Source organism: Magnolia sinica, chromosome 17 (assembly GCF_029962835.1).
Source record: "Magnolia sinica isolate HGM2019 chromosome 17, MsV1, whole genome shotgun sequence".
NCBI classification, from domain to species: Eukaryota; Viridiplantae; Streptophyta; class Magnoliopsida; order Magnoliales; family Magnoliaceae; genus Magnolia; species Magnolia sinica.
In genome coordinates this window covers 69,416,060-69,436,775 of record NC_080589.1, presented here as the reverse complement: position 1 = coordinate 69,436,775, position 20,716 = coordinate 69,416,060, and the positions used below count along the sequence as shown (strand labels likewise).

The following is a 20,716-nucleotide window of genomic DNA, read 5'->3' as shown; positions in this document are numbered from 1 at the left end:
CAAATGTGGCTAATCTCGCGAATGGGATGGACTGAATTACAATATGACCGGGCAGGGGTAATGGGGAGGGTCTAACGAACGATCCAAATTCCACATACGTGACATGCGCGATTCTGTTTGGCGCTTGAATATTTTCGCGTTTGGAATTAGTGTCCATCAGGCTTTTTGTAGCTTCGTCAGATGTCAGGCTCTGCACCTTAATGAAAACCACGCCTTCACCTGCAAGATCTAAAATGATGCCAAAGGTTAGGTGATCCAGACCATTCTTTCTAGTGGGCCCACTGTTCTACTACCGCCAAAAATCGTCTGTAACGAGACATTCTAACTATTTAATTAATGGCTTTCAAATCGAAAGGTTTGTGGAATAAAACAGTTTTTCCTCATCCCACACGTCCCGTGCAAGACAACTCATGTGCACCACACGTGTGCCATCATGGCACATGGTTGCGAGAACCAATCCATCCATCATGTGGTCCGCCCTGTACAAGATGTGGTCCACTCAGCAGGTGGGCTCGAATACTGGAAACAGGTCGACGGGTTGGACAACTTCCTGAGTTTTCCACAGCCGTACGTTTACTTATAAAAATGCGGTCCACCTGAGTAGTGGATAAACGTGAGTCTCGGGCCTACGCGCAGTGTGTTTATATATCTATACATAAAAGAGAAATGCTCAGACACGACTAGTTGGACCGTAAGTTTTGGTCCAACTAGCTGGGCATTTAATGAAAAATTCCTCCTTTTATACAGTGCTTACACCTATATTGAGGAATTTAGAAGGTATGTCAGGGTTACATAAAGTGTAATATTTGTTAAGATCTAAGAAATTCATCAGTTAGAATCCATTAAGGGGCAAAAAAAAATTACATTATTAACTTGTTACGGGCAAAAAAATAATAAAATGATGATCTTATGATCAAACATGTCAAATACTTATGAAAGTAATGGGTTGTTAATAAAATAGTCCAATGATCTAGATTTAACATGCACACTTGTTCTTTTCTTATAAGTGTAATTTCTTAGTTTTTAGCATATAAGTTCTCCTTAGTGGATTCTAACTGACGAATGGCTTAGATCTTAACAAATATGGCACTTCATGTGACTATGACATGCATTCTAAAATCCTTCAATATAGGTGTATGCACTGTATAAAAGGAGGATTTTTTTCATTAAATGCCCTGCTAGTTGGACCAAAACTTCCGGTCCAACTAGTTGTGTGTGAGCCTCTCTCTCTCTCTCTCTCTCTCTCATCTTTACACGGAGTGCATCAATTAATGGTCTAAATGATCTGACCCACTTGTATAAATGCCCATCTATTTCCCAAGTGGGACCCATTGGTTGGGACAATTCATCCGCTGCCTCTTGCCTTTGGAAGGACCATGTCCTAGCAATCTCTCAAGGGTGTTTGGTGCATGGCATTAGGAAGGATTAGGTGAGATGGGATTAAAAAAAACATAATTATTACACATGGCAGGAATTCTTCCCTGTTACCATGGATAAGCTTAATTCCATCTTCAGGTTGTAATCCAGTAGTACATTGAATGAATGGATATACACACCATTATTTGAAACTATTGAGAATAGCACGTATATTCACTTGTACAAATGCCCATCTATATAACTAAGGGCCCGTTTGGCCGGGTGGATTGGAAGGGATTGAATGGTATTAGGGTGGTTGGCATTGACTTTTAGGTAATGACGGTGCTGTCGGTGGATTGTCTTGAGATTCATGGGATTGTGGATTGCTATATCCAGTTTGTTTAGCACGCTGGGCCAATCTCGGAATTAAACCTTCCCATCCCTTCCAATCCCTCGTACCAAACACGCCCCAGGTAAAATTGAACAGATTAAGGTGGATTGGATGAGATTTAAAGGTAATGATGATGTTGTCAGTGGATTGTGTTAAGACCCAAGGGATTGGGATCATATCACCGACTCTGTTTGGCACGCTCAACCAATCCTAGGATTTAACTTCCAATCCCTTCCAATACCATCCAATCCCTTCCAATCTGACCAGCCAAACAGGCCCTAAGTGGGAACCATGGTTTGGGACCATCCATCCGCTGCATCTTGCCTTTGGATGGACAATGTCCCAACAATCTCTCAAGGGTGTTTGCTGCATGGCATTAGGAAGGATTAGGTGCAATGTGATAAAAAAAAACATAATTTTTACACGTGGCAGGGATTGGGCCCTGTTACCATGGATAAACTAAGGGGTCGTTTGGCACCGTGGATTGGAGGGGATTATAGGGGATTGGAGGGGGTTTCAAATCCCCTTGTTTGTTTAGCGCGCAGCATAAAGTAAACGGGGACTGCCAATCCAGGGGGGTTTCCAATCCCCTCTTTGAGGGGGTTTGTAATCCACGGTAAGAACCTGGACTACACCTAAAATTATTTCAATAGTTGTGGTTGTAACATGTGTGTCATTGTACACTATCATTCTATTGGGCACATGACCCACTAATGATGATCAACACCATTTAAAATATTGTCCATGTAAATCAGCATTGTTCAAACATCGTCCAGCACCGTCCAAACATTGTCCATATTAATCAATGATTAAAAATCGTTGGTTAGTCACTCAAACATGATCTTGTACTTGCCATCCATCCGAGACTTGGAATTTCATCATTTTCAGGCAAAGCATATATTTTAGCGGGCTTATCACAACTATAGTGTCAAAAATTATATATCTCACTAATTAGAGATATTAAAGTTGATTTAGTAATTAAATTCAAACCCTTGTAAATATATTAGGTATTTTTGAATTAAAGTTGATTCACATTTCAGGGTGCCAAATACACCGGGGGCATTGCCAATCCAAGGGGTGTCCAATCCTGAGGGTTCCATGGATAAGCTTAATTCCATCTCCCGTTTGTAATATAGTGGTACATTGGAAGGATATGCCCACCATCATTTGAAAGTATTGAGAATACATGTGTTATACGTAAATAGTTTATTTGTTTTGTAACCTAATTTTATACAGGGGTCTAAAAATGAGACAGGTCCGGAACTCATGTGGCCTTAAAGAAGTTTTCAACGGTAGGTATTTAAGTCCCGCTGCTTTTTATAATAGGGTTCACTTGAGCTTTAGATCTATCTGATTTTTGGCCTATGCTCTCAAATGATCTCGAAAATAAGTGGCTTGTGTGAATATAGCCTACACATTATGTTGAGACCTACGGAACTTGCCAACGTTGAGTGAAATTGGCATGGGACCCAATGTAATTCCATTTAATCTAATTCTAAGCTTTTCCAATCTTCCCAAACATTGGAGTGGAATTGACATGGGACCAAATACAATTCTATCCCACCTAATCCCATCTAATACCATGCCTCAAACGCCCCCTCAGTCCGAAAGATCCTGACCATCAATCTTGGACATCATAGCCACCGTAACATCGTCGGCTTCTTTGCACCTTTTAATTTTAAAAACAAGGAACAACATGTTAAAGGCTCCGAATGATCACATGCTTTTGAAGTGTGTGGGCACCACCTGCAATGTGTACGTGGAATCCGTTTAAATTCCTGTGGGAACCGTGCATCCTAAGAATAATCTCTATCAAAAACCCTGATGGACCCCACATTGCAACTGGATGTTTCTATAGCGGGAGCACACCCTCCCATGGTCTCTCCTTTTTTTTTTTTCCCATTGGTGTGGCGCACCTGAATTATCAATCAAGCTGAATTTCGAGATTAAAGCTAATATTTGGGAGTCTATGAAATTGACGGTTTGGATGGGACTTAAGCATCATGGTGGGCCCCAAACATCTCGATAGGTTAGGATCGCATGTGATAATCACGCTGAATTTAACCAAAGGATCAATCAAGCTGAGTGTTTATCTTTTGTTGTAACTTTCTCCCGACCGTCCATCTATTAGCAAATTCATGGAATCTAGTGGGTCCCATCAGATGGACGATGTAGATGATTAATAAGATCAGGCTCGGGAAGGAGTTGCCTAAAGTCCAGCTCTATGATTGATCCTTGGTTAAAACTTAAAACGTTTTGATGGGCCTGGGTCCGACGCAAGCAGCGTGTGACCTTTTACACCGAGCCGGTGTAATCTAAAGCGTGGGGCCCACTGAGACGTCCACGTGAAATCTACTCCGTCCATCAGTTTTTTCAAATCATTTTAGAATATGAATCCAAAAATGAGCCAGATTCAAAATTCGATTTGGCCACGCCACAGTAAAAAGTGGGGATTGAATGTCAACCATTGAAACCTTGTGGGGGCCCCACCTTATGAACGGGTAGGATTGTATATAAAGACCAGAGTAGGCCTATGAAGGTTTCATCCCACTATTTCAATTTGTGTGGCCCACTGAAGTTTTGGATCATATCTTATTTTGGCTTACGTCTGGATATGATACGGACATATCAGTGGGCCCACAAAGCTTTGGTTTACATTGGGTCCAGCTCATTTCCACGACTAACGAACGGTGCAGATGGATTGTGACTGTATTGGCCTAGAGAGGCTTTTGAGCTTGGATCCATTCCCATTTATAACGATATGGTGGGGACCACACCTTAATAGAAAATCACGTGTGCACCTGGCCCATCTTACTACCCACATCAGCTACGCCCATATGGTTATCTGGACCGTCCGTTCATTGGCTCACGCCTTGGGTGGGCCATAATCCAAAGCCTGCTCCAATTGGATGATTAAAACGCCCGATCATTGCTATGCAGATGGACGGTGGAGTAGAGAAAGTAATAGTGTGAATTCGATGGACAAGAATCTATCATCCACTCGATTGATATCCGTCCAATCTGAGTTACACCTGATCCGTAGCCAGTGGAGATCTGAATGGACGGTACGGATCACTCCATAAGCTTAGCTGAGAAGTGAGAACTAGGCCTTGCACCAACACGTACTCAGATGTGTGTTTGCCGTACTGATTTAAATGGTGGCGACTTATCCATTGCACACGTGGCATGCATGGACATCAATCCGGACCATCCAAATGGTGGACTCAATCTCGTATGTATTTTACCCAAAATCCCAGTTGAGCAGATAATCGTAACCATCTGATGTCGTCAGGTGGCTATTTTGGACAGTCCGGATTCGTCAACACACGCCACATCTACAAGTAACGAGTCACCACCATGTAAGTTTGTCCGAAAACCACTTCCCAAGCCAGTCTCCCGCATTTCAAAATTCAAAATTCCCACGAAAAATAAACGCCGTTAACTTAACCCCGTTAGATCTCACACCTCCACCTTTCTCCCCCTAACGGCAAACCAAAACCGTTATCTCCCAAAGATAAATATCTCTTCCATCCCTCTTTTCTCCCTCACTCTTACTTTCCCTCTCTCTCTCTCTCTCTCCTAGGTCTCCGTCTCGCCGTCCGATCTCGACCCCACCTTCCATCTCAACCGTCCAATCCTCCCAAGATGCGTGAGATCCTGCACATCCAAGGTGGCCAGTGCGGCAACCAGATCGGAGCCAAGTTCTGGGAAGTCGTCTGCGCCGAGCACGGCATTGACCCGACCGGACGCTACCAGGGCGACTCGGATCTGCAGCTCGAGCGCGTCAATGTCTACTACAACGAGGCCAGCTGCGGCCGCTTCGTCCCTCGGGCCGTTCTCATGGATCTGGAACCCGGTACGATGGACAGCGTTCGATCGGGTCCCTATGGCCAGATCTTCAGACCCGATAACTTTGTCTTCGGGCAGTCCGGCGCAGGGAACAACTGGGCGAAAGGGCACTACACCGAAGGTGCCGAACTAATCGATTCGGTTCTTGATGTGGTGAGGAAAGAGGCCGAGAACTGCGATTGCTTGCAAGGTGATTTTTCCATTTTTTTTTTTTTTTTTTGTTGTTGTTGTTGTTATTGTTGTTGCGAATTTTGGTTTTAGATCGGGTGGCGTTCATTTTATTGTATTTCCCTTCATTTTTAGGGAATTTTCTGCATTTTTCTTTTGTGATTTATTGCTGATATTTACTGATTTTTTTTTTTTTTCTGTATGATGGTTGTGATTATTTGATTTCAGTACTGTGTTGCTGTTATTTGTGTTTTTTCAACCGTATTTCAGTGGTTCTGGGATTTTCTTGGAATTATGTGGTACTTGATTTCAGTACCTGTACTTTTGTTGTCACAATGTCTGGCTTTCGTTATATGTTTTTGTAGTTTTGCTGTTGTTGTTGATTTTTTGACCTTTGTTTCTGTATATCTTGTTGTCATTAGTGGATTTTGTACTGTTTTTTCTCTCGTAAATCTTGATTTTTTACTGTATTCTTTCGGTGATTGTTGTATTCTTGTATTTCCTGCAACATGATTTATTTACTTCTGTGGAAATTTTTTTTTGGGGAATTATTTGATACTCCGGCTGCGGATGATGCTTGATAGGCAGGCACCTCGAAAAAGACACGTGGCATATATTAAGCCGAATTAAAACGATGTTCTTAAGATACAGATTTGGTGGATTGAAAAATTCTAAACTCTGATTCATGACCCTTGTTTTTAATAAGGCCATTGGATATTTTTATTTATTTATTTTTCATTTCCAACCGTTGGACGGTTTTGAATTTTTGCATGCCGCATAACCAATTTCTTAGTAATTTCTAACTGCCAGAGTATTAGATATATTTCTCTTTTGCCTTACTCGTTCTGAGTGTTGATTTTTGCATCTGGCTTTGGGTTTTTCCATTTGGATTGTATTTCTTGCTATGATCTTAATTTGAGCTGGTGACTGATACTTCCAAATTATTATCATGTTGTCCCTACATATGAAAGATGTAGTTTCAATTAGGTGGGTCTGTCCTTAAGATGCATGGCCTGAAAATCAGGGGGGCAGGGGTCATAGGTTAGGACATGTTTATGTTCGATCCGGTTCATTTTTGTCTCTTCAATTGTCCATTTCTGTTATGCACTTCCTACCTTGATAATCATCATGGAATGATCTTTTGGGCCATGTAATATGTAGTAAGTGTTGGGGAACTGTGGAAGCACACAGATATGAATCAAGCAAAGTATTCTAATCATGCAATCAAGTCCAATCACAAACACTCAGAATTTAACATCGAAAAACCTTGTGCGGGAAAAAACCATGGCACAAAGCAACAGTAATGCACTATGAAAGCATAAAATTACAAGAGATAAAGATAACCCGATTTGAACAAGTCTGGAATTACCCCAAGCCATGCCCTTGAAACCTTAGAATGAATTAGAAAGCTCTGAGATATACCATATTCCCGATTACACCCATATATATAGTCTTTATGGGAATCATAATTGAAATAGGAAACAAATTCTATACTTACGCAACTCTATGTAACTCTGCGTGATTGTTCGATGACACTTCGGTATCACTTCGATGGCATCGAATTAAACATTAAAATGTTCCAGCGGTAAAACATGGATTTTTCAAATTTTTTCGAAGGCACCTTGATGGGACTTCGATGGCATCAAGCGGAACATCACAAAGTATTCAGCAATCAACATGGGATTTTTGGATTTTCTTGATGACATCGAGAAGTTGTTGATGGCATTGAACAGCTCATGATGGTATCGAACGGTCTGTTGATGCCATCGATAGATCCTGTTGTTGAAAGATTTGAGATATCAACAACAGTAAGGCCTCCCGATGGACTGGAATCTTGCATATGAGCCATGGTGCCCAGAAGCATGCTAAATTCTGTGCTGTGTGAATGGAAGGCTGTCAATTAATTGATGACTGTCTTGTGTGAAAGGCAGGATGTAGACTGGAGTTTATCGGGTATGGAATCTGGCCAGTGCAACTGTCTGTTGGATCAGACCAGTGGCCAGTTGATTTACGGGGGTTGCCTGCATGATGATTTGACTAGCCAAAGCTTTTGCATCTAGTGATCTTGGGTGGGTTTACCTTTTAACAGTGGCACGCCTTGATGAGTTGTAGCTTAAGCTAAGCTACTGCCAGTTGTATGTGATCCTTATTCTGAAGATAAAAGAGTAGGATTTTGATTTGAGAGATGATAAACATGGTACAATGGCTCACTGATTGGATGGTACGAACCATCCAACCAGTGGCCCACACATGAGGATTAAAATCGATACTAACAGGCAATCAACCATATTCACGAGGCAGTTCAAATTGTCCAGTCACTGAGATTTTTTTTTAAAAAAAACTGTGGACCCAATAGATTGTGATACATGATCAATGACCTGATTCATTGGACAGCTATAATTGTCTAATCACTGTGTATTTTGTGATAAGACCTACCTGATGGAATGGAATCTTGCACATGTGCCATGGTGGCCTTGGGCATGCTACATGTTGTCATGTGTGTGTGTGTTGTATTTCTTGTTGTTGTTGTCTGTACTGTATTTCTTATAGTGATCATGGCTGAAAGATTATTCAATTACCAGGGCCTAATAGCTGTAAATGCAATGGTCCTTGCACATCTGAAGCACCGAGAGTCGGCCACCTGGGGTGTTGATCAATGGGTCATGTGAAACAATTGAAGGCCGGTATGATCAGGAAGGATCCCTGGTGGGTGGAAATCAAATCTCCAACAAGTGACCTCCATATTGTTGCTGGAAATAATATTCCAGCCAACCAATGATACTGACTTTGTTTGGACTGGGTCCCTGATTGGTGGAAACCCTATTCTTGCCAGTCATGGATCCTACTCTGTTTTGGTGGTTCATGTTTGTTTCTTGTTATTATTATTATTATTATTATTTTTGGGATAGTTTGTTACTCTTCTGTTGTGAGTAGTCAGAAGTTAGTTGGAAATTGTATGAAAACCCCTTAAGAGAATGGTGTGGAGATGGTCTCTCACTTTTTTTCCTCTCTTGAATTGGAGGTATGGAAAATTACAGAGGAAGGGGCCTTTTTCTTCCTTTTTCCTTGTTCTTGGGTTGAATTCTTCTCCAAAGTGCATTTATCTTACCTGATTTCTCTCCTCTTTTTTCTGAGTGATCTGGATTGGCATTTGTCACCTCAGAGAGGTTGGATTGACATCATCAATCTGTAAAAGATCTATTATGGATGCTCTTTAGAAGGCATGGGCTGTATAGATTAGTGGTGTCTTTAGGACTGAGAGAAGGAATGTGGTCATGGCTTTTTCTGGTCCTCGTGGCAAGGGCCCACCTCTTCCTGTGAAGCTGTGTTAATTTGGGGGAGATCTTGTGTGTGGGACTTTTGAGGAAGTTGACAGTAGGTTTCTGAGGCCCCTTGTGTGTAGCTTCCTCTCCTGTAATCCAAGCCTTTTATAAGCTTGAGATGGAGCAGCATGCTCTGTTTTTGCAAGGGGGCTGATTAGTTTTTCAATATCCATCATCTTTTCATTTTGTCATAAACTTTTCTATTTGAAGAATGTGGATATGTTATGTATGATATTAATCCTAACTCTTAGAAGACATTTATGGAGTTTTGGGAGGTGTTTGTTATGAAGTTCTTCTAAATGCTTCTTTGTTTGTTTTTGTTTTTTGTTTTTCCAGGATTCCAGGTGTGTCATTCATTGGGAGGTGGAACGGGTTCTGGCATGGGTACTTTGTTGATATCAAAGATAAGGGAAGAGTACCCAGATCGGATGATGCTTACATTCTCAGTCTTTCCTTCGCCAAAGGTGTCTGATACAGTCGTTGAGCCCTACAATGCGACGCTCTCTGTGCACCAGCTAGTGGAGAATGCAGATGAGTGCATGGTTTTGGACAATGAGGCCCTCTACGACATCTGCTTCCGTACCCTCAAGCTCACCACTCCTAGTTGTAAGTTATTTTTATCTCATGTAAAATTGACCATAATGCATGGTTTTGCTTCGAACATTGCTCTCAAGGCACCAGTCATTGTATCAAACATGTAGTAGATGTTGTACACTCACCATTGATCTTTCCTTTCTGCCCAGTTGGAGACTTGAACCACTTGATCTCGGCGACCATGAGTGGCGTGACGTGCTGCCTCCGCTTCCCAGGACAGCTCAATTCTGACCTCCGCAAGCTTGCTGTCAACCTCATCCCCTTCCCCCGTCTCCACTTCTTCATGGTTGGGTTTGCCCCACTCACCTCCCGTGGGTCCCAGCAGTACCGGGCCCTCACTGTCCCAGAGCTAACCCAGCAAATGTGGGACGCCAAGAACATGATGTGTGCAGCAGACCCACGCCACGGCCGCTACTTGACGGCCTCAGCCATGTTCCGGGGGAAGATGAGCACAAAGGAAGTGGATGAGCAAATGATCAATGTGCAGAACAAGAACTCGTCCTACTTTGTGGAGTGGATCCCCAACAACGTGAAGTCGACGGTCTGTGACATACCACCAACAGGGCTGAAGATGGCAGCCACATTCATTGGGAACTCGACATCGATACAGGAGATGTTCCACAGGGTTAGTGAGCAGTTCACAGCCATGTTCCGGAGGAAGGCCTTCTTGCACTGGTACACTGGAGAAGGAATGGACGAGATGGAGTTTACAGAGGCAGAGAGCAACATGAACGATCTAGTGTCGGAGTACCAGCAATACCAGGATGCTACTGCCGACGAGGATGAGTATGATGAGGAGGAAGAGGAAGCGCAGGAAGCTCTATGAAGATCGGAAGAGAATGGTTTGCTGCTATAGATAGAATAGGTATGAAGACTGGATTACTGCTTACTTACACAAGCTTGCCTGTTTTGTTTTTGATTTTTAGGGGTGTTCTCTTTTTTTCTTTTTTCTTTTTGCTGTGGTGACTGAGGGCTTGCTTGCAATATCCTGTTGCTTGTTTGTTTTCCCTGGTTTGTTGTGGTGATGGAATGTAGTTGGTTGTTGTCTGGTGTGGGGCCTCTTCTTCTCAAATTGGTGTTTGATGCAATTATCTAATGGGTTGAGAGTGTTTGTCTGGAGGATGTTGAAAGCTGATTTTGGCTTCAGCTGCTGGTTAACCCATCACAGCCATCGGATCACCATCGACGTGATTAATGATTGTTGGATGGTGGTAAGATGTTGCCTCAAAGACTTCGCAAATTGCGATGTGATGTGATGCCCTGGGCCAGCACTATGGGATGGGCCAACCACTGCAGTTTGATTGATGGGAGAGAACCACGCAACCGTGTGGATACAATGCTTCATCTTCTGTATATTTGAGCTGTGGAAGAGGTGGGCAGCACCATAAAGATCAGCTGGGGTGAAAATCGGTATGTGGTCCATTAAACAGGATGATTATGTTGCAGTGACCATTGTTTTTGGTACAGGAGCAAGATGAGTGCCAGTTGTGTGATTTTCAATCCATGTGATATTTATGGTGTGGCCCACCATTTTAATGGCTATTAAAGTTGTAATATGGGAAAATGAGAAATTCACCTTTGGGAACCATGAAATCTAATTGGCACTGAAAATGGTGAGATTAGTGAATTAAGATGCATGTGGATTGCATGTGAAAGGTTTTTGTAGGAAGTTCTTGCGCTGAGATGCTTAGTGGGTTCCATCACAATGTTTGTGAGAAATTTGTCTAGACCATCATTGGCATTTATTAATTTTAATATAAAATCAAGGTGACCTAGACCCATTAGATCCGACTAGATCTGTTTGTAAGTGGGTTTGGTTCAGGGTCTGGATAGCCCTTAACCAGACTTATTGGATCTGATCTATTTATAAATAGGTTTGGGTGGATCTCCTTCTACTAGATAGATACCCATTTATAATTGGGTCTAATGGAGTTGACTTAGACTTGACTTAGCTTCACTCATTTAGTAAAAGGATGTGGGTCTAAAATTTGAACCTAGGCTCATTTAGTAATTGGGCGGGTCTGTTTTTGTCTAGATTGCCCTAAATCCAACCATTTACAATCCTAGAAGCGAGTTTTCTTCTCCCTCAAAAGAATGGGAGAATGTTGGGCATGAAGCGTGCACAAAAGCTTCTCTATGTATTGCTTTGACCTCATGCAGCCATCCTAGCCATAGATTTTAGTGGTCTCCTTTAATCAAGGCGACTAGATCTTAGGACCCAACTTTTCAGTGGCCTGCAAATGGATTCCAAAGACAATTCATAGCTGAAACTTTTGTAACAGTCATCAACTTGTTTTTTAAACGCAGATCTAAGAAGGGGTTTCAATTGCATGATGGCTACAATTTATCAACTATGACCTACACAGCTACACTCAGGATGGTCCACCTGTTCAACATGGTCGCATTATCAAGTATATAAGTGTAATTTTCTATCTAAACATTGTATATCATATCCTTGTAAATATTTGTCCATATCAACAAAGTTGAAAAAGAAAAATAAACTAAAAATTTCCGTCTTTTTATTTTTATTTTTCATGAAAATTTAAAAAAAAAAAAAAAAAAACTGAAACTACTGCTCTTCTACCAGGGATTGGGTGTAATCCATATTGGTGGGTTGAGACCACAATGAGTAATACCAAGGGGTAGAAATGGCTCAATACTCCCATCCTCTAAACTGCACACTACGAAATCAGTACACCTACGATCTGGATATTTCTCTTCTGGAAAAATGTAAAAGCCTTCGTAATAGTCGTCTGAGAAATAAATGCAGTTCCCTTTGCCTTTGAAGCTTGGGAAATCTTTAAGTGAAAGAGATAGAGAAGCGTTCTGACCTAAGAACAGCAAGGTATCCTTACCTAAACTTGTAAGCTCCACCCACCGTGGTTTTGCCCCTTCCTCACTTGTCTCCTCTAACTTGAAAACGTTGAAACTCTCCGTCTCATGAAGAAAATCTAAATCCCATGTGTCTTCTTCATCAACATCATCACCATCATCATACTTCAAGAATCTCCAAACTTGCAACAAATCCCCGAACAATGACTCCACGAGATAGTTCCTATGGGGATAACGATTTAATATGGGACGAGGAGCTATTTCTGTTGTTCTTGGATTCATCCCTTCCAGATGGCAAAGCAGTACTCTTCCATCCTGACTTAGAGCATAAAACTTACCTTTATGGTATGTAAGGTCAAGGATGTCAACACCAGAAGAACTGGTGTCTACATGTCTCCAACTCTCGTCTCCCTTCTTTAAAAAAGCTAATTTAAGCGTCTAGGAATAAACAGCCATGACGATGAAGTCTGGAGATGAAGCAGGATCTGAAGATATAATGGCTTTATGGATGAAAAGAGTGTTTATTGGCTCTTGTGGATGATTAGTAAACTGACGAAATGGAAACTTTGAAGGCGGTGGAAGCTGAATTTGTAATCACGCGAAGGGATTCAATAGATGGAGTGACTCTGAATTGTTGGATGCTGTTATTAGCCAACCATGAGATGATCCACAGCAGCGCATTCCATGGATTTCAGGCAGCTCAAGCCTAACGATCTTATTGTCGAAGAGTCTGAAGAAAGCATGAGTTTCGGGGCCTTTGTCGTCATCTGAGAGTACTAAGCATGGAAACTTGCAGTGGCTTCTCTCTAAGATGAGAGATCGCCATGAAGAGCAGACAGCGCTGAAACTTTGGTAGTCGGCAAGGTAGAGTCGTTTGACAATAAGCTCCAGCAGATCTATGTTAAGTTCGGCCCAGTCTGCCATGATACGATTGAAGGAAGAGATAGCGGAGAAATATTCAAGAAACAAAGGAAAAAGAGAGTGAGAGCTAGAAAATCTTTAAAAAAAAAAAAGTTCAAAAAGAAGAAGAGAGGTAGAAAATATTCAAGCAACAAAAGAGTGGACCACACCACATGAAACAGTGTTATTGAACCTCTACCATTGAAAAATTCTTGGAGGTCACAGAAGTTTTGGATCAAGCTGATGTTTGTGTTTTCTCTTCATCTATGTCTTTGTGATCATATGAACAGCTTTGATGAAAAATAAACATTACTGTGGGCCCTAGGAAGGTTTCAATGGTGGAAATCATTATTCCACACTGTTTCCTGTGGCATGGTCCACTTGAGTTTTGGATTTACTTCAATTTTGGGATCAACATCTAAAATTATCCAGAAAAATGGATGGACGGTGTGGATAAACCACATACATTCACAGTGGTCCCAACTGAGTTTACTCAGTACAATAAAAGCGTACTGAGTAACCCAGTACGCAATCCGATTTCGCAACAAACACGCAGAGTAGCGGAAGTTCCTGCGCTGGGAAATTAGGTGGGGCCCAATGTGATGTTTGTGAGAAATCCTTCCCGTCCATCCGTTTTGTGAAATGTTACCAAAATTGAACCGTATCCAAAGCTCAAGTGATCCAAAAACGTAATAATTAAATGTCCACAGTTGAAATATTTGTGGACCACAGAAGTTACGAATCATGCTAATATTTTTGTTTTCAGTTCATCCCAATAGGAATGACGTTATTAACGGTATAGATGGCATCTAAACATCACTGTTGAACCCAGGAATATTTCAACGGTAGGAATTTCCCTAACCACATTTTCCTTTAGTACGGCTCACTCAAGATTTGGATACGATTCATTTTTGGCAAAATGTCCTAAAATGAACTCACAAAACGGATGGACGGGGAGGATTTCTCACAAACATCACAGTTGGCCCCACCTAAGTTCCCAGCGCAGGAAATCCGCGTCCACTTTTTTATGCGTCCTCTACGTAAGAGAAACGGACTGCGTGGTATGCTACGCACCACTGACCTCAGTGGTGTGTTGACGTCACCAAGTTCTGTGGGCCCCACGATGATGTACGTGTAATATCCAATCTGTCCATCCGTTTTAGGAGATCATTTTAGAAATGAAGCCCAAAAATGAGATGGATCTAATTGTTAGGTGGGCCACACCATAGAAAGAAGTGGGAACAGTGATGCCCACTCTTGAAACCTTCTTATGGCCCACCATAATATTTATTTGGCATGTAACTGTTAATAAGGATGTGAATATCTGGATGAAGGGAAAAACGAAATATCAATTTGATCCGAAACTTTTGTGGCACTCAATAAGTTCTCAACGGTGGAAATCATTGTTTCCACTGCTCTATGTGGTGTGGTCCACCATATATTTGAATCTGCCTCATTTTTTGTTTTATTACATCGAGTATTATTATAAAATATATTTACAGTTTAGATATAACACATACATCATGGTGGGGTCCACGAAATTTAGTGACATCCCACGCAATCCGCTTCCAACGGGGAGAGGAGACCAGTAGTCGGAACCGGCTTCGGTGGATCCCTGACCGTGGATCATACCGTGATAAATTTTCCTTACATCTACACTGTCCATACATTTTGAAAGATCGTTTTAGGGCATTGTCTCAAAAATGAAGCTGATCCAAAATTTAGATAGACACATCACTGTAAACGGTGCTGACTGAATACCTACTATTAGAAACTTCTTAAGGGCAATTGGAATTTTTATTTTCCATCCAACCTTATGAAAATAACCGGATAGATGAAGAGACCATACAAATATTCAAGAAACAAAAAATCGCACGAGCGGGAGATTAGTTTGTTTGCGTGTATTCATTCATATAAAGTGAGAGTTTGAGTGGGACGCGGCTTCAGTGCATCACGATTCATCAAGGTCGGTCGAACCTGATTGTGAGACCCACTGTGATCTATGTGACACTATTTTAGGGTTGAAAGACTAGAGAACTGAATGAGGTTCCTCGGTATATATATAGAGGTTGGAAATATGACTATTGCAGGGAGGTGTAACTCTTCATGCAATTCATTATAGACCATGCAGAAATCACCCAACAGCTAGAAACGGCTATCCAGTATCTCACAACAGTCAGCATGTAACACAGTTGTTATGGTTCATGCACAACAACTAGAAATTGCCAATAACAACTAGTTTCTCCAATAGTTAGAAAACAGTCAATGAGATTTATTTCTCTGGACCATAACCCCCCAGCTACCATAGCCTATATAAATAGGGCCTGGATAGGTTTCCAATCCATCACAACTCACTCCAACAGAACCCATACGAACCAAAGCCACTCCACTCGTATAGACTAGAAATTTCAGCAAGATAGTAGGGTTCATCTGAACCATCATCAGAAGAACAGACTAGCAATGTGGTCTAGAACGGTTCATCTGAACCACTAGTTGAAGAATAGACCAGTAGTATAGTATAGAACAGTTCATCTGAACCACTAGCTGAAGAACAGACTAGTGCAGTGTGAAAAGGCCTAGCTATATGTCCTCGAGGGGGGTGGGGGGTGAATAAGACTATATCCAAATTTAAACTTTAACAGCGGAATTAAAATAAATAACGAAATGATAGTACTTTAAATGAATCATAATACGGAAATGTAAAGCAACCTCAAATATAGAGAATGATACCAATGTTGTTCTAAGGACAACCTTTGCACCATAAAAACCAAGGGTTTATGGCAGAACAACTTTACTAGAACAATTTGAATATCAAAACTCAAACAGAAATGAAATAGCAAGAAATAAATTCTAAACTATTACAACATTCCCCACAATGCTTGAAATGTAAATATTAGAGCATCCACATCCACACATACATTATACAAACTTCAATGATAAAAGATAAGAAAAATAAATCACACATCCACAAAACACAAAGAGTTATAGTGGTTCGCTTGTGTGTACACTAAGTGTTAAACAACAGCCACACAACTTGCTACTTCACTCCTAATATCCTTACACAGGGGATATCAGCGCTCATTATGAAAATAGATTTCTCACAGGTTCACCTAAAACCTTCACAATTGTGTTTTTCAAATGGGCTTACACAATTCAAAAAACCCCACTTTTTGAGTTTTCTGGCTCTCTTCAGATAACCAACACAATGAGATTTTTCTGGCTCAATCTCAAAAGAAAGCAAAAGCATATAAGATTTACACAAATGTAAAATACCTGGATTTCTCCTTTTATAGCAGCCCGGAAGAACCAATCGGAGTAGACGTTCAAATATAGAAGTTCAATGTCTGATACTCACTTTAAAATGGTTCTAATTTCTAATTGATTTTAAATTAAATCAGTTGGGCTAGCTATATTTGATTTTGATTCCAAGAAGAAGGAATACAACAATTCCTCTTTTTAATTCAGATTGGAATATAGAAACAAAATCAAATCAATAAAGCTAACAAAAGAGAATATTAAATATGCACAATATAGCTTAAAATGAACACAGACTTATCTCAGAGTGATGCCTTGATTTTACTTGAATTGGATATGAAACTCTGAAATTCGTGTTCTATTTATAGTTGCAGAAATTGCATCTACGATTGGTCCTGAGGACACTACGACTAGTCGTAGGTCGAACAAATTTTTGAAATTTTGAGCGCGATCGGATAAAACCATTTCACGACTGGTCGTGGGCATCCTACGACTGGTCGCGAGGCACCAGATTTGATTATTGGAGTTCGAGTCGTAACTCCACGACTAGTCATAAGACGAGTCGTAGCTATTCACATGACCGATCGAACAGAGTCTAGGACTGGTCGTGGATGAACAAAAAATTCTAAAAAAATTACAACAAACTTAGGACTGGTCCTGAAATTTCTTGGACTGGTCGAGGTAGTGCTAGGACTAGTCGAACAGAGTTCAGGACTAGTCTTAGAACAGTCCAAATATATGTAAAGTAATTCTATTTGAATTATATATACAAAATGACCTATCCTAAGGTTAATCTTACCTTGAAAGTGAGATATGAACATCGAGACTTCATTTCTTCAGATGATGGTTGACCTTTGAAGATTGTGAGGCTTGAGATCTCTTTACTTGATGTAGCATAGAACTTGAGATCTTCCAGAACTTGAAATACACTTCATCTTGAGTTGTACACAAACTTGAGTCTTGAACAAGAACACTTCTTTTGTTATAGCTTGAACTTGCACTTCTTGAAATAGTTTGAAGTAGTTCTTCATTCTTGACTTGAAGCAAGGTGTTTAGAGAGGTGATGCAATGTCTTAAACATATAAACCAATAAACTACACAAGACATAAATTGAAGTTTTGGCATCATAAAATTTGACAATTAAAGGAGCGGGAAACCATAGCACTTACAATCTCCCCCTTTGTCAAAATTGTGACAAAACACATTCCAATAAAATAAGAGAAGCACAACATGCTCAATAAGGAATCATGCACCAGTTATATAAGAAAACCAGTTATTGCCTGGTTAAAGAATCATGCACCAGTTGTCATAAACTAGTACAAACTCATTATAACAAGAGCACAAACTCATCATAACAAGTCAGCACCCCTTATATACTAACAAGTCAGCACCCCTTATATGCTCCCCCTGAGTAGCATACCTATCCATTCCAAACATCTTACGATAAATCTTCTCCCCCTTTTTATCACAATAAGACAAAGGAAGCAAACAAATGGAATAGAATAAAAAAACAGGAGAGTAATAACTGGATTAACTAGTCAAGATATAAGCAAAAAGTCCACAATCCATTAACCAGTGTTAACATAAGTCAGGCAACCAAATTGAAGTAAAATAAAACTTCACACATTAATAACAGTAAAATAGTATTAGAGTTAATACAAACCAAAAGAGAAAAACTCTTAATTAGATCTAGACGAAGTAGGAGCAGGTATGGTAGGATCAAGTTAATGAAGGCCCTTGTTTAAGCGCCTAAGATACTTGCACATACATTTAAATTGTAAGTCATGGGCAACATTCATGTTATCTACCTTCTCCTCAAGAGCACGAAAACGAGCATCAAAATCAAATGACTCATAATCAGGATCATTAGTAGAATCTGATTTAAGTTCATCAAAAATATCATCCATATTAATATCATCAGGAGGAAGATCATCAGCCTCATCTACATTCCCTGCTTCCGCTCTACCACCACCACCATCTGAAAAGGTCAAGCTATATGTCCTAAATGGGGGGGGGGGGGTGAATAGGACTATGCCAAATTTAAGGTTTAACAACGGAATAAAAGAATATGATAACCAATTAAAAGAATTCAATTCACAATGCTGAAAATGAAAAACAACCTCAATAATCAAGAATTAAGAGGTTGATACAAATGTTGTTCTAAGGACAACCTTACACCATAAAAACCAAGGGTTTATGGCAGGACAACCTTATTTCTAGAACGTTCTTTATATCAAGAACTCAAACAGAAAAGGAATGAATAAATAGCAATGAATTGAAATAAATTGTAAGAATTTAAATCTAAATTATTACAACATTCCCCACTGTACTTGAAATGTAAATATTACAACATTCACATCCACACAAACATTCCACAATTCTGAATGATAAAAGATAGGAAAAATTAAACGAACATTCAAACCACAAGACACAAGAAATTATAGTGGTTCGCCTGTGTGTACACCAACTGTTAAACAACAGCCACACAGCTACTCCACTCCTAATATCCTCACACAGGGGATATCAGCATTCACTATCAAAATAGGTTTCACAGGTTCACCTAAAACCTTCACAATTATGTCTTTTTAACTTGGGCTTACACAATCCAAAAAACCCACTTTCGGAGTTTTCTGACTCTCCTCAGATAACCAACACAATGAGATTTTTCTGGCTTAACCTCAAACAAAACCAAAATAATGGAATTTACAATAAATGTAAAATACCTGAATTTCTCCTTTGTAGCAGCCCAGAAGAACCAATCGGAGTAGAAGTTCAAATGTAGAAGTTCAATGTCTAATACTCACTTTGAAATGGTTCTAGGTTCTAATTGATTTTAAATTAAACCAGTTGGGCTAGCTATATTTGATTTTGATCCAAAGAAGAAGGAATACAACAATTCCTCTTTTCAATTTAGATTGGAATATAGAAATAAAATCAAATTAAATAAGCTAACAAAGGAGAATTTTAAATATGCACAATGTAGCTTAAAGTAAACACAAACTTATCTCAGAGTGATGCCTTGATTTTCCTTGAATTGAATTATCAAACTCTGAAATTCGTCGTCTATTTATAGATGCAAAAATCACGTTTACGACTGGTCTTGGGAACCCTTCGACTGGTCGTAGATGAGACGAATTTTTGAATTTTTATGCGGGATTGAATCAGATAGTTACACGATCGGTCGTAGGGTGTTTATGACTAGTCGTAAGACCTCTACGACTAGTCGTCGGACCTCTATGACTGGTCGTAGAATACCCACGACTGGTCGTAGGACTCAAAGATTGGTTGCTATAGTTTGAGTCGAAGAACTAGGACTGGTTGAAAACTATTCACACGACCGGTCGAACAGAGTCCAGGACTGGTCGTAGATGAACAGAAAATTCTGAATAATTGCAACAAACTTAGGACTGGTCCTGAATTTTCTAGGACTGGTCGAGATAGTGCTAGGAGTAGTCGAACAAGGTCCAAGACTAGTCTTAGAATAAACCAAATACTTATAAAGTGATTCAATTTGAATTATGTATTCAAAATGACCAGCCCTAAGGTCAATCTATGGTCTTTCATACCTGGAACATGAAGTATGGACATTGAAATACCATTTTTTCAGATGATAGATGACCTTGGAAGATTGTGAAGCTTGAGATCTCTATTCTTGATGTAACATTGAGCTTGAGATCTTGTAGGGCTTATATTACACTTAATCTTGAGTTGTACTTCCTGTAGCATGAATTTCACTTGACTTGGGTCTTGAATAAGATCACTTCTTTATAACTTGTACTTGTATTTCTTGAAATGGATTGAAGTAGTTCTTCATTCTTGACTTGAAGTAAAGTGTTTAGAGTAGTGATGCAATGTCTTGATCATATATACCAATGAGCTACAAAAGACATAGATTGATGTTTTGGCACCACAAAATTTAACAACCAAAGGAGCATACAATCATATCACTTACAATCTCCTCCTTTGTCAAATTTGTGACAAAACACACTCTAATAAAAATAAGAGAAGCACAACATGCTCAATAAAGAATCATGCACCAGTTTAGTTA

General features: G+C 40.1%; 1 protein-coding gene across 1 annotated transcript; it reads left to right on the top strand.

Annotated features, from left to right (window-relative positions):
* Positions 1-5,305: 5,305 nt before the first annotated feature.
* LOC131230677 (tubulin beta-8 chain-like) lies at positions 5,306-10,753 on the top strand. Its single transcript, XM_058226582.1, has 3 exons — positions 5,306-5,786; positions 9,424-9,693; positions 9,831-10,753. The coding sequence occupies exons 1-3, from the start codon at positions 5,393-5,395 to the stop codon at positions 10,505-10,507; spliced, it is 1,341 nt and encodes a 446-aa protein (XP_058082565.1). The 5' UTR covers positions 5,306-5,392; the 3' UTR covers positions 10,508-10,753.
* Positions 10,754-20,716: the final 9,963 nt, after the last annotated feature.

Excerpts from the sequence above, each read along its gene's own strand:
- LOC131230677 (XM_058226582.1), top strand. The coding sequence starts at position 5,393 with ATGCGTGAGATCCTGCACATCCAAGGTGGCCAGTGCGGCAACCAGATC. Across the intron at positions 5,787-9,423 it reads GAACTGCGATTGCTTGCAAG|GATTCCAGGTGTGTCATTCA; the intron begins GTGATTTTTCCA and ends TTGTTTTTCCAG. Across the intron at positions 9,694-9,830 it reads CAAGCTCACCACTCCTAGTT|TTGGAGACTTGAACCACTTG; the intron begins GTAAGTTATTTT and ends CTTTCTGCCCAG.